The sequence below is a fragment of the Pteropus vampyrus genome, unplaced genomic scaffold (genome assembly GCF_000151845.1).
Source record: "Pteropus vampyrus isolate Shadow unplaced genomic scaffold, Pvam_2.0 Scaffold39, whole genome shotgun sequence".
NCBI classification, from domain to species: domain Eukaryota; kingdom Metazoa; phylum Chordata; class Mammalia; order Chiroptera; family Pteropodidae; genus Pteropus; species Pteropus vampyrus.
The window spans coordinates 10,156,691-10,171,207 of record NW_011888820.1 but is presented as its reverse complement, the minus strand read 5'-3'; the positions used below and the strand labels follow the sequence as shown (position 1 = coordinate 10,171,207).

Sequence of the window (14,517 nt, the reverse complement as noted above, 5' to 3'; positions counted from 1 at the left end):
ACAACACCAGTAGAGGTCAAGGATAAATTAAACTCAGCACTAAGAGGTCTCCTCATGAATATAGGCCTTAACTTCTTGCCTAATACCTCTATCTCCAGTGTTCTCTGATCTTGAAGTTAGCAACTCTGATAGAATTGAATGTTATAGTTCCCATTTGAAAGGTCGTGTTTGAAGTTTTGAAGTTTTTGGTCCATAAGAATTCTTGGTAGCCAATAGCCAGTTTAGGCAAAAAAGGGAATACGGGTCTTTCTAATATTAATATGAATTAGCATTTAAAAAATCACTATACACCTCTGGGAAATAAGTTGAGGTATTATTTATTTATAACATATTTACATACTTACAAAATTGGTTTTATCCAACACATCATCCTGCATAGTATCTTAAAAATGAACACCAACCATATTCTGGGAGTAAAAATCCAATTTCCAATTTCTTAATAATTTATACATAACATCTTTTACAACATAGAATATTATCAGTTTGGCTTCACAGAACACAAATTACTGTTATGAATTTTTTTTATAGCCAAGGAACAAAGTAAATCTAACAATATATTAATTTAATTGACCCTGAGTATAACACTAATTTGCATAATTTTTGAATAGATGTACATAATACACATCTGTACTCTTATCTACTTACTATCATACTACCATTTTGTCTATATTCATTCATCACAATTTTTCTACCTCATTAATCCTTGAGAGAGAAGAACGAAGAATGGGGAGGTAAGAGACTGGGAATTGAGAAGTGCTAGTATTGCCTGAAGCTTTCTGATTCCTGAAGTCTGTGGCACAGTTCTAGGTCCAGGGTTACCTGACAAACTTAAAAGGAGGACCCTGAACTGAGGTTGATGTTAAATTACTCTTCCTGTTCTCTTTCACACTATTTAAACAAAGACATGTACAAACTTCTAAAATTCAGTAAGTAGTTCCTGGAGCATTTCAGAAGGAAGAAAAAAATTGCAAACATGACCAAAACAACACAGAAGTGAAGCACTGTGTTGAAGACAGGTTTTTCTAAGAAGCTTGGGGGAGAAAAAAAGCAACTCTCACTAAAAATGCTAATGTGGGAATTATAAGGAAATGAGCAGAAAGGGAAAAGAACAAGGGGCAGTCAGATGATTGGTAAAGGAAACCATGGTCTTAGTCTGATGATCAGCAACTTATGCCAAAATACCAACACTAGAGGACTGCCTGGCTAATGCTGCTGTGCTGAGATGATGAGTTATTTTTCTTGCCCCTTCTACCAAACAGAAATCTAGGAATGAGAAAATAAACAAGACGCTGGGAAAGCTGAGCATGTGGAGTCAGTCACGCTCTGATGCCTTTCAAAGATAACTCTGGGCCAAAAAAAGAATGGGAGAGGCCAGAACCAGATCATGTATTTATCTTTTCCTTTTGCCCTTCCTCCTCCTCCTCACCTACTCACACTAAGCCAAAGAGCAGAAGGTTTACCAAATTACCAGGTGCAGGAAAACTATTTGGCTTCAACCAAGCCATAGAATAACTCTGCCACTGCTATTTAAGGATTCCAGGAAAATCGTCGCCTAATGAGCTTTCAGTGTTTGTGATTCTATGAAAACAATCCTCAAAAACATTAAATAAGATATTTGAGACTTGGTAAAATAAAAAGAAAATGAAAACTTAGACTTTTTTTAGGATCTGTAGAATTTCTCTATAACAGGACGGAAAGTAGCAAAAATATTTTAAGTATGTGAATGCTTTTTCCTTCATCCCTAATTATGATCAGTCATCAGGCCATCTCATGATAAAATACTGCTAGAAAAGGGTAGCTTTTGAAATCAGAGGATAAACACAAATGGTAGAGAAAGGCTTCTGTTTTTCATGAAAGATGGAGAAAACAGATGAACTGTTCTATAAAGAGCAATAAAGAAGGGAAAAAAGTATTCTGTCCCTATTACGCCACAACTGGTTACATCTCTTTTCTTTCTTCTCACTTGTAATGACATAGAAGTCTGAATTTCACTGAACAATCATTATACAGTGCTTGGAAATTAACATGTACCGTAGTTGCAAAATTAATACTTATTCATCTTATCTCTGGGTAAAAAACAGCAAAAATCAAATAAGTATTTGAAATAAACCATGTAATGACAGTGCAGGATAAGAGTTCAATACCCTTTATAAGATTGTACTAATTCTTTTACACCTAAAGAACTGCATAGAAGAGTAAATAAAAGTCAAATTACATTTATATAAGAAACTATCAAAAGTTATTTGAAGTTGCATATAGAGTTCAAAAGTATAAGACAAACTATTTAATTTTGATTTATATAAATCCAAAAATGGTAAAATATATTATTTGGAAGAAAAAGCCTTTACTAAATACCAACATAATGGATTAAATAAACCATACTGAATATAAAAAGTTTCTTTGAAAACTTCCATACGAAGTAAAGGCAGAATGGCACAAAGTTAGAAAAGTAGTGTTTAAGACAAACTTAGTAAGAACTAACCCTAATTAAAATAAGAGGCATACAATCCCATAAACAAAGTAATTACCTCTCAAAAATTTCTCTATTACAGTGGGAAAATGAGCGGAAGCAGAAATAATGGGTGTTGTCAGTTTAGTGGGAAGTACTGAACAGTATTATCCAAAATGCCCCAAATGCTTCCGACTGAAAATATGCTTGAATCATTTGCCCCTTAGTTGTCATACAGCAATGAAAAAATAAAACATAGTGTTCAGAGTATAAATCTGTTAAACGCCAAAACCTATTTAAAAGAAAAAAAGAAAAAAATTTGAATTATTCAGACTGTGTGTGTACATAACCAAAAAGAAAGGGATCAATTCTATTAATGCTATTATTTTGGCCCATGTTAAATGCACCATCTCCCTACGAGTAGGTGTAAATTGTTGAGCACACAGCTCAGCATCAGACCTGAGATCATGTGCACACATAGAAAGCTTCAAAGACTGACAGGGAAGAGATTAATTGTGAGTTAAAAGAAACAATGCTTCTAAAGAATATGCAATAAACATGTTCTTTAATTAACTGTATCTTCTTAAAAAACAAAATAATAAAGTACATATCATTAAGTTAAATGTCTTAACACATGAATCTCTACCTTATAAATTTGGTGTATCAAATTGTTCTATAAAAATATTTACATATTTTCTTTTTTGAGAACTATGGTACATGAAATTATATAATCATAAAAAGGATCTGTTTCTTTGCATCTACTGGCATGACACCATGCCTTTCTAGGGGAAAAAAACTGCAGCCTACAGGAAAATTATCAAAACTGCTGGATCATGAAGCTATCTAATTTAAGAAGATATAATCTCTTCTTTACCACCAGGCTCAAAGTGAGGAATTCTCAGTATCTTCGGTAAGTCTTCTCTCACATGGTCCTGGGTGGTAGGCGCTGTTTATACATGCCCGCCATCGCTTTGGCTGCACTGTAGATCATCTGTCGACGTGACATGCCAGTGAAAGTTAAGTGCCAGTCAGTCCGGCTGACATTTAGTAAACTCTTTTCCAGGACTTCGCCCACTGTCACCAAAAGGCCTGACCACCTCAGATTGTAGTCCTGGGGAGTTAGACTTTGAGCCTATCGAAAAATGAAATTGATATTATTTATACAACATTAAAAATATCATTAGAAATAGCTACAAGTGACATTTCAAAATCTCTGAGGTTACTTTTAATATAGAGTATGACAAACTCTGAGAAACAGCTAATGCTGCCAACTGTATAAAGTTACAAGGCTATGAAAGAATCAATACAATATTGCACATATTTGATTGAAATGTTCACATTAAGCTCATTTTGTTCCAATGTAAGTCTTAAATCTAACGGCTCAGAGTTAGAGGGGTTAACTTCTATTTCTACATTCAGCGTCACTTCAGGTTAGTAATAAAATTAGTGCTAAAATAGAAATATCATCTATATCTTTTTACAGTCATAAAATTCCTACAAGGAGGAAACTGCATATTAAAGGTTCATCCTACTCAGAAAATAGTGCAATTAATTTGTAGAGAAGTGTCCCCAGAAAGTTCTTTTTCATGTGACTATGTTAATACATATGAAATAATATTCCATCCAGGACAGCATCAGCCCTAGTTACATCATTTATACCTTACCCAAACTATATCTGCTCCCACTCAAATCATTTATTCACCTACACAGGAATAAGAGAAGAATAAACTCATTGCTTGATAATCACGAATGATGTAGTTTTTCTGTTTTGGGGTGTTAGCTATAGTCCAGAGAAATATATCCACATGTAGAATGGATCTAGACAGTAATTCCCAAATGTGCTCCATAATACAATTGCCTGAGATGTTTTTTTAAAACAAAACCAGTTTTTTATATCCCACCTAAGACCACTGACTTAGACACTCGATAGTAGGTTCCAAGAGAAAGGGTACAATAGTTACAGAACAACTCCCAAGTAAATTTGTGCAAAGAGCTGAGCAGCTGGGAGCCTGCTCTGAATTCTCTTCCACAATGGACACTGCACTATCAGTATTTCACTATATTTCAGAGAAGAGAAGCGACAGATTAATCACCAAAGTCCTCGAAGACTTCAGTAGAACTGTGCTTCTCAAATACGACATGTGTACAAAGCAACTGAGGATCTTGTGAAGCTGCAGCTCCTGGTTCAGTAGCTCTGGGTCAGGGCCAAAGAGCTTGCATTTTTAACAAGTTCCCAGTAAGACTTACGATACTAGGCCTAAGGATGACACTTTTGAGAAACAAAATATTTGGTATCAGCAAAAATCCAGGAATAGGTGGGTTTTTAATGGGGGGGGGGGAGGGGATCATTTATACTTAACAAGCATATATTTAACAAGCATTAATTATGTGAATTTTCTTTCCAGATTTTCACAAATACACATGCTGGTTATAATTCCCCAAAGGGATGATTTCCATTCTCTTAAATAGAAAATTCTAACAATAAGGAAGCATAGAAACATCTCCAGATGGATAAAAAAAGGAGAGCTGAACAATAGGGATAAAAGGTATGTATCTCAATACATGCATTTTTGTATCTTAATTTTGAACCTCATGACAAAAAAAAAATGAAACAATGACAACAGGAAAAAAAGGCAAAGTAAAAAGCAAAGGACACTGACACCATTTGAATACCTCTCTTCAGAGTTAACTACATTAACAGTTTGTTGTGTATCTTTACAGGCCTTTTGTTTCTATTCATTTATATACATTTTAAAGTGTGTGTGTGTATACACACGTATATATATGGATCATACTAGATGTAATTTATTAGTAGTATGATGTTTCAACATTAGCATATATAGCTTTATTTTATTAGTATATCTATAGTTTTGATGCTTTGTTCTTAGAGCATTTTATCTATTTCTTTCCAATATACATTTCTAAAAATAAAAACTATCTTTTTGCAATGGTCAGACATCTGTGCAAACAAGAAGTTCGCAAAGGTGTCAGCAAACTTTTTCTGAAAAGGGCCAAACAGTAAATACTCCAGGATTTGTGGGCCAGTCTCTACTGCAAATATTCAGTTTTGCTACTATATTACCAAAGCAGCCATAAACAATATATAAATAATCAGGCAGGGGTGTGTTCTAATAAAACCTCTTTACAAAAATAGGTAGGTATGCTATATTTGGCTGCAGGTAATTTTTTGGCTGACCTCTAATTTTGAGCAATGTTAAAGAGTGACATTGATAGAAGCATCTTTATAATTACAAGGTTTCTAATGTTTTATTATTAAGTCTGATATTTGCTTTGATTTTCTAGTGCACACATACCCTAATCCTAAAGCTAAGTGTTATCAGTATAGTTGCTATATCTAGCAAATGTATTTCAACTCACTGAAATCCTTTTTCTCCTTTAATTTGTTCAATGTGTTGAATTACATAAACTGATTTGCTATTGTTTAAACCATTTGGCCATTCTTGGGACAAATCCTTCTTGGGACAAATCCTTCTTGGTCAGGATATGGTGCTGACTTATAAGAAGAAATATATATTTGGTCTTCAAACCCTTGGAATTTCCTAAGTGATAAGAGCTATCTATAAAGGGTCTTTTTGTTGTTAATGAGGTTTCTTTTGGAAAGCCCTCAGGTTACCTAAGGATGGGGGGTGGGGGGAACGGGGGACGGACCAACCCTGAGTGAGAGGGTTGAAACTTTCAGTACCACTCCCCCCTCGACTCTGGGGAGGGGCAGGGAGTTGATGGTTGAATCAATGCCCAATGATTTAATCAATCGTGCTTATGTAATGAAGCCTCCAAAAAAACCTAAAAGGAGAGGGTTTAGAGAGCTTCAAGACTGGTGAATACATGGAGATGCTGGGGGAGTAGTGCCCTCACAGAGGACATGCAAGCTCCAAGCCCTTTTCCCAAACCTTGCCAAGCTATGCCTCTCTTCCATCTGGCTGTTGCTAAGTTATATCCTTTTATAATGAACCAGTCATCTAGTGAATAAATGGGTTTCCTGAGAAGGAGGGAGTGTGGAAATGTGGAACTCCCAATCTCTAGCCAGTTTATCAGAATCACAAATAACTACCTGGGTTTGCAAATGGCACCTGAAGTCTCAGCGCTAGTCTTGTAGAGACTGAGCCCCTTATCCTGTGGGGTCTGATGGTATCACCAGGTAGACAGTATCAGAATTGAGCTGAACTGTGGAACACCCAGCTGATGTCTAGAATCACTTGGTGATATTGAAAAACCCCTCCCACACATTGCAATTGGGTCCAAAGCCTAAATAAATAGCTGGTGTCTAAGTTGTATTTGCTAGACCAGCCCTGGCTCACAAAAACATGTGGTTTGCAAAGAGAAACAATGAAAGTGTGGCCAAAGAGGAACCACTGATTCATGGGTGACCATGTGGTCACCTGTGGTACAGAACAACAGTTGTGCTGCGACCAGTTACTAAAGGTTAAAATTACCAATGGAATTTAGAGATGGAGCCATATCCATCTCTAGAGAATTGGTTCACTGGTTGCATAAGGAAATGCAAACTAAAAAATAAAATAATCAATCTTTGGTTATTGTTACCTATAATAATAGCTAAACTAAATGGAAACAAGAATGCTGGGTTGGGCCCTGATACTAGACTAAACTCAGATTTCAGACTGAGCTTTGGCCATTAACCTCAAAGCCACTTCCTAAGATAAAAATTGTATAGAAGTAACATTACCCTTTAAGATCTCTGGTCGCTAAGAAAGTAGTCAATATGGAGCGAGGACAAAACTAGGAAACTACTGAAACAGGGGGTGTTTCGTTTTGTGGGTTGGTATCAGCTTCCTGAGTAACCTTTACTAAAATGGTTATGAAAGTGACTAATTTGGGAGGAATGTGTTTGGTTTTAAACGCTGCAGAGTAGAACATGTTTGGGTTGATAGAGGACCCACAGCTCACTACGGAACAATCACAGATGACCACATGCAATACAAACACGCCAATTATTCTGAAGTGAACAGTGAGTCTGGTAAACTGGATAAAGCCACTATAAGGTCTATTTACCCCAAGAAGAGGACTGTCCATCAGCCCCAATAAATGCCAAGTAGAATACCCCAAGTGAAGCAGCTCATATGCTTCGCATGCAAGCCATGTGGGACTGGCTTTATGATGATCGAGACAGTCACCTGCTGAATATTGCCTGTTAACCAGGCCACGGTAAACATGATGGTTAAGGGGGCACCTTTTATGTGGGCACTTCATATAACCTTATTGTTGCAAAACTGAAAAAACAGGAAGCGTTATACAATTTGGATCTCAGCTTTCTTCACAGGTCTTATACATCTTTATAAAAACATTAGGTTAATTAACAAGAGAATGTGAAGAGGAAAGGGGACAATCAAGGGAATCTTCCTCACGAGGTGGAAATTCTTAAACAGTAACTAAGAAATAAGGTGAATAAAGCAAATTTTGATAGTAATAAAAGAGGAAACAAAGGGGAGAGTCACAGGACTCATCCCAGCAGGATGGAAATGTTTAGATGGTTGTTAAGAAATGGGATAAATAAAACAGAATTAATGGGGTTAGAGCAAAGGTTTAATACAGCACTTCCAAAGGTTGGGTGGGCCAGATGGACCCTTGTTGGCCTCCCAACATTAGAGGGCCCCAAACAAGTTTGCTCTATTTCCTGTTTGGAAATAGAAGGAGATTATAATGAGGAATCTGACCAGCCATCTCTTGAGGCAGTGGTTAGGCAGATTAAACAAGATAAAGATGGACCAAAGGGTCAAGGTCCCTTGGCTCAACTCCTTGCTGGGGACACAAAGCCCTCTGCCACAATAGTGGGTAAAATGGTCAGGGGATGGAGAAGTTTCTGGGACTCCTTGATATGAGAGTCCCCTGAGCTATGGTACCAAAGTCTATTGGTAAAGCCCTGACTAGTGCTGCAATTAGATTGAAAGAACATTAATGGAATGGTTGATAGGATTATGAAAGCCGAATGTTAAAGCAGGTAAAGAAGTTGAGTCTCCTTTACCTGGACGTTTTATGGGAATACTATGTCTGCTAGGGAATATCTCCCCTATCTAGTATTATAAAACCAAACCCTGTTGAAGTCCTAATGGAGACTATGGTTAGGAACATAAAATTGATAGAATTACCATAAAAGTTTGCAAGAGAATTGGTATGCTTGAATGAGCTTTCTATGAAATGGCTGTGTTTCTTTTACTTGACTGTATTTTGTGGATGGACACTGTATGTCACTTGAGAATGTTTCCTCTACCTAATACTGTAAAACAGAAGGCATGTAAATCTACCCTTCAAGTGCTGTTAATTAGACATGCTACATGGGAATCAGTAAGACTCTCTGAACCCACATAGCGTATTATAGAAGCTGGAATGCCGGTAGGGACAGAATCTCTGTGTCATAGCCTTATGTGGAACTTAGACTGGGGCTTATGAAAAAAAAATCTGTGAGTGCCTCCCAGATTCTGGACTAGAGAATTTCCATTTGAGGAGCATTTACTACCCTGGCATTGGACATTATTAATTAAAGCTATTTCTATGAATGAAAGACATAAAGTGATCTTGAAACATGAAATACACCCCTAATGTCTAAGATGATGTTGAAAACACACCCTAACGGAGATGGTGGCACCCAGAAGACTTGCACAGTAACACAGGATCATGCTGCCCACGGAATGCAAGGAGGGCACACAAGCAGGGAGTCTCTTTTCTTCTAGAACCAACTCTAGACACACCTAAGGAGCTGCTCAAGCTGACTGCCACATGGCCAGTGCCCTATGAACAGCTCTCGACTGAACAACAAAGAGTTGCTGGGTTTTTAGATGGCAGTTCTAAGGGGGATGGACAACATCCCATTTGGAAGGCTCTGTTCTGACTGCAGAAGGTGAAAACAAATCAGCTGGGTGGGCTGAAGTGTATGCTGTTTTCCCAGCAGTGATGGGAGAACTGAACAGCGGTAAGATCTCCAATGTTTTGGTTTTTACTACTCACGGGCAGTGACCAATGGTCAGGCAGCAGGATAACGGGAACCTGGCCTATTAAAGGGATGCCCCCAATGGGCTGAGGGAAAGGTACTTGCTAGACTAGTATTGCTGCCTGCAGTCTAGACCAGCACGGTGGCCAAACCTAATGTCCTTTCCAAAGGTGGAAAAATTTTGGATGCAAATGGAAATAAAGAAAAACAGTAGCTATGGGTAAAACAAAGAATAAATTAATGAGGAAAATCGAATATTATGCTAACAACTCAAAAAGCTCAGTGCAAGAGACACCATCTCTTAGCTCAATTATGTAGGCATACCTTGTTTTACTGTGCTTCACAGATGTTGTTTGTTTGTTTATTTAAAAAAAACAAACAACTTGAAGGTTTGTGGCCACCCTGCATCAAGCAAGTCTATCAGCACCATTTTTCAAACCAGCTCTGATGATGATTGGCATTTTTTAGAAATACAGTACTTTTGAATTAAGGAATGTCCATTGTTTTTATAAACATAATGCTATTGCATATTTAACAGACTATAGTATAGTGTAAACATTATTTTATATGTACTCAGAAACCAAAAAATTAAGTGTGACTCACTTTACTGCAATATTCGCTTCACTGTGCTAGTCTGGAACCAAACACAATATCTCTGAGGTATGCCTACATCAGATGTCTGAAAGGGTGAAGCCATTTATTGCTGGCACTACTTATGCTTTTGGAACCTGAACAGATCAAATAGAAGCCTGCAAACCTGAGTGGCCTCACTCTGGGAGACATTCTCATATATAATGGGCGGGACAGTTATTAATGACTGAAGAGGATTCTAGTACTGTGCCAGTACAAGGCTGTTTTATTTTAAGGGATCTGTGTTCGAAGACTGGTAGGTGGATTGTAACACTGTGGTTTATAATAAATATACATATTTGGTCTTCATCCTGGTTTCTGGTGTAGAGCTCCTAAAAACTGGAATATCCTAAGTGTTAAGAGCAATGAAATTGTCTTGTTGTGTTAATAAAATGACTTCTGGAAAGCTTCATTAAGGTCATTAAAGTTGAATCATATGAAACTGCCAACATTTGACTGTTTTTCATTTTTGAAACAACAATTTCATATCGTTCAACCTAATACTAATTTCTAAATCAACTGTGGCAATTTATACTTTCCAAAAAAACCAACTCTCTCTAATTTTCCCAATTTATTCATCTGACCATATGATTATTTGCTTACAATCTTTTAATCACTATCATATTATAGTGAGTTTAATGTTAACATCTATAAAAATTCTTGAACTTCTGTAAAAAAATTATGGTATAAGTAAAACGTTCAATAAAATTTCAAATTCTAAGCATCAATTCTTAGTCCATATCTAAACTATAAACCCATAAGAAAGCCACAGGTTGCTTCCAGGGATTCTATGAACACATATGTCAAATTTATATATGAGTGCATACATGTATTTTCTTGGAAAAGAACCCATTAGCTTCATCAGATTCTCGAATGCCCAAATTCCCAAATTTTAAGATTGTTTTTGAAATGACACTTCACAATGTACATAAGTAACAAATGTGATGAAAATTTTATGAAATGAAGGGCAAGAAAAAAAGTCAACAAAAATACCATTTAGGAGTACAAAGATTCCAGTGTGAATATATATTTACTTCCATTTTACTCAAAGAATTAAAGATAACATATAAAAATATAGAAGGAATCAAAATCATTATACATTATTGCTTAGTCTTCTGTAGACTCTGTGGATATGTAAAGACATGTGGCTTTCACCGAGGTTTCTAAACTCTTAAAAAATAGGTTTGTTATCAAAGATGAACTAAGAGTAAGATCAAGGCCAAAACAAAAAACAAAACAAAAAAAAGGAAATGAAGGTAACAGGAAATAAAATGTAAGATAAAGGGGAAACTAAATGTAAGGTGAACATAAAACCAGAAGAAGTAAAAATTTTTTATCTTAGAGTAAGGAAAACAATCATAAAAACAGAAAAAATAAGGAAAATAGTGCTTAACCATATAATTTATTACCTTTTCAAAGACAGTTGAAAAACAAAAGTAGGGAGGCATTGAAACATGAATAAATAGGAAACTGAAAAGCAAAGAAAAAAAGGCCACTTCCAATGAAAAATATAACCAAATTTTTCATTTTGAAGACAGTATCCCAAGTTTCTCTGTAGCATACTGAAAACGAAAAGGAGATAACTAACCTGTTGTACAAATTCCAAAGGCACTGGGGTAGCCTGTGTAAATGTTTCGAGGTGAATACCATGGACAGGATCTTCAACTATCAAACAACCAATGTCAAACCACCTGTAACAGAATATATGACTTACCAGCTATTTACGTGCTAGATAATCTATAGCAAATAGACAAAAAGTAAAAAGTATAATCATTCATGTAAAACATTAGCAGATTTCAAAAAGGAAATGTTTTTCTAATTTTTAAAAGGACAATCTATAAAAACAATAAATAAAATTACCCTGTTGGCTTAATTCCAAGAAGAAAAAATAAGAATAAACAACAAAGAAAAAGTAACATGGAAAATTCCTTTTCTTTTAAGGTGGGGGGAGAAGAATGGGGTACTCAAATATGCAACAGATAAGTTTACTCATATAGACATGCAAATAGTTTGTTATAATATTTTTTAAAAGTCACTTGAGAAAATATGAGATTTTATATTACCATCTCTATCATTAATACAGAGCCAACTAGCAAAGTTATTAGCAAATTAAAAAATAAGCTCATTCAAAGGAAATAACAAATCCTTTCTTCATGCCTAATAAATCTTTTAATTACATTTTCTGAATTGTTCATAATTAATCACTCTATGAAAACAGCTTCACGATTAAAATGGACTTAAGTGAAATCAACTGTAACACTTCTAGCATTTTAGCTAACCAAAATCATAAACCAACAGATGCAGGATATGCAGCAAGAAAATGTTCAATGTCTATTTTTAAAAATATATAGATCTAATAAATATAATGAAATATAAAGTGGATCAGGAGACTAATTTACATATTCAAAGCAACAACTATAAATAGAATAATATAAGCAAAGAAGTATACATAGAAAAACAAGCAACCTTTCTGAGTATTAAAATAGTAGTTTGTAGTATTCGTATCCAAAAAAATTTAAATTAACTTTTATAATTTACTTGGTATACTAATCAACATTTTATTTTGCTTTACTTTGCACAATTTGTGTAGAGATAGTGGAGAGTAATTGTAGTGACTTAATTGTTAAGTATGGTCTTCCTGAAAAGAAGTCACTGAAGGGAGAAGTAAAGAGATTTTGTGATGCCAGTGAATATATTTTAGAAAACACCAAGGTCCCTTTGCTCTCTAAAATACTATCATAGTCCTGAACATGTCAACCTGGATATTCCATTCTCTTCAGCTCAATAAACCTAAAACTACAATATCCGTCATCCCCACCAAACCTGTCCATTTCTTTCACTACCAGTGCCATTGGCTGAGAAACTTTCAGTTCTCCTCCCTCTTATTTCTACTTCACCTCGCTCCCCACTCCAGGCAGAGTGGTGATCTTCACTGATCACATTCAAGGACAGTCACTGAGAATCTCTCTCCCTCTCCTCCTTATCCTCTCCATGTGGCTGGTGAAACTAAGATGGACTTGACCAATCTTATACGGAGGCCACTTATACCTGTAAAAGGCTTAAGAACTGTAGTTCTAAAATATTTAGATTCTGTGTGGCAAAAAAAATTTAAAAACAGAATCTGGGGAACTGATATAGATGAATCAACTTGTATTTTACAAAAATAGACCATCTACTATCATCAGTCAATTCACAGAACAAAGGACATTTTAACACATTTTAAGAACATTTTAGCACATTTAACATACAGCCCAAGATTTTACTATTTGATAGGTTTATCTCAGATTAAGGACAGTCAGTCCATGCTTACAAAGGCATTTTTCCATGTGTGTTATACACAATATGTTAATCAACAGCATAAACTGAAGCTAAGTTCATCACAGACAGCTAGCTCTACGCTGGCTCTACTCTCTGCTAGAAACCAAAGACATTTGGGATTTCTTTTTTTGGCCAACTTGCTCTTTCTGGATTGGTCTTTTCTTGCCTCATTTTCTTGAATTTATCTTCTGTGCATTTATCTCCCACAGGAACACCACAGAGAGAAGTAGCCAAAGAAAGAACTATCAAGTATTTTAGATCCTGGGTTTGCTGTTTGTTCTCCTGTCCTCCCTCTTTCCCCCTTCTCAACTGTACTATCACAACCTTTTCATCCTCTCTCCTCCTTAACCCATACTAGAAGTCATCAACAGACTTCCTAATACTATTTATGATTTCTAATATGCTACTCTCCTGCTAAAAAGGAATTTGGTAGGAAAAAGACCACATCTAGGCATGATGGAGTAGTTTATGGCAGGCCAGTGCTCTCAATAAATAGCTGGACATCATCTACTTAAAGGCATCAAAGACCCACAGAAACAAAGAGGGCAAAATCGAGTAACATTCTGGACAAGGAGAACCTTTCAAAGGTGAGCTAAACACTGAGTGCAACCCAGCTGCAACTCAGCTTAGTCTGCACAGACACTATCATCTTACACACCTCACAATTCTGTTTAATAAAAGAAAGGGTGACTCTCCTCAAGTTAACATGAAAACTCCACAGTTTCTTATAAACAACACCTGGCTTTTAAAGATTACTAGGCATTTAGAGAGCAACAGATTATCAAACCGAAAGAAAAAGAAGACTAAAGTAGACCCGCATGTGACTCATACACTGGAATTAGTAGACACGATTTTAGCATATTCAAGAAAAGAGGTAAAGATAGCCAAAATAGATGAGAAGATACTCCTATGCAATCGGTAAATTGAATCTATTTAAACAAAACAAATGAAAAAAAAAAACCTCAATGTATAGGTGAACAGCATGCTAGACAGTAGAAGAGGTGGGACTGTTGAACCTGAAGACAGGTGAATAGAAAATACTCAAACTGAAGAACAGAGAGAAAAACCGGAAGGTAAGAGGCAGTGACAATGTGAGAAATGTTCACAATGTGAGAAATGTTCACCTTCGGACAGTATTTCACAAGCATGTAAATAG

At 36.0% G+C, this 14,517-nt stretch overlaps 1 protein-coding gene across 1 annotated transcript in view; it reads right to left on the bottom strand.

Moving 5' to 3' along the window:
* Positions 1-301: 301 nt before the first annotated feature.
* PRRC1 (proline rich coiled-coil 1) overlaps positions 302-14,517 on the bottom strand; it is a 37,965-nt gene continuing 23,749 nt past the window's right edge. Inside the window, exons 6-7 of the mRNA XM_023529607.1 lie at positions 11,632-11,734; positions 302-3,581 (exon numbers count right to left, since the gene is read on the bottom strand). Of these exons, the coding sequence (XP_023385375.1) occupies positions 3,372-3,581; positions 11,632-11,734 (313 nt within the window). The 3' untranslated portion in view covers positions 302-3,371. The remainder of the gene's footprint in view (positions 3,582-11,631; positions 11,735-14,517) is intronic.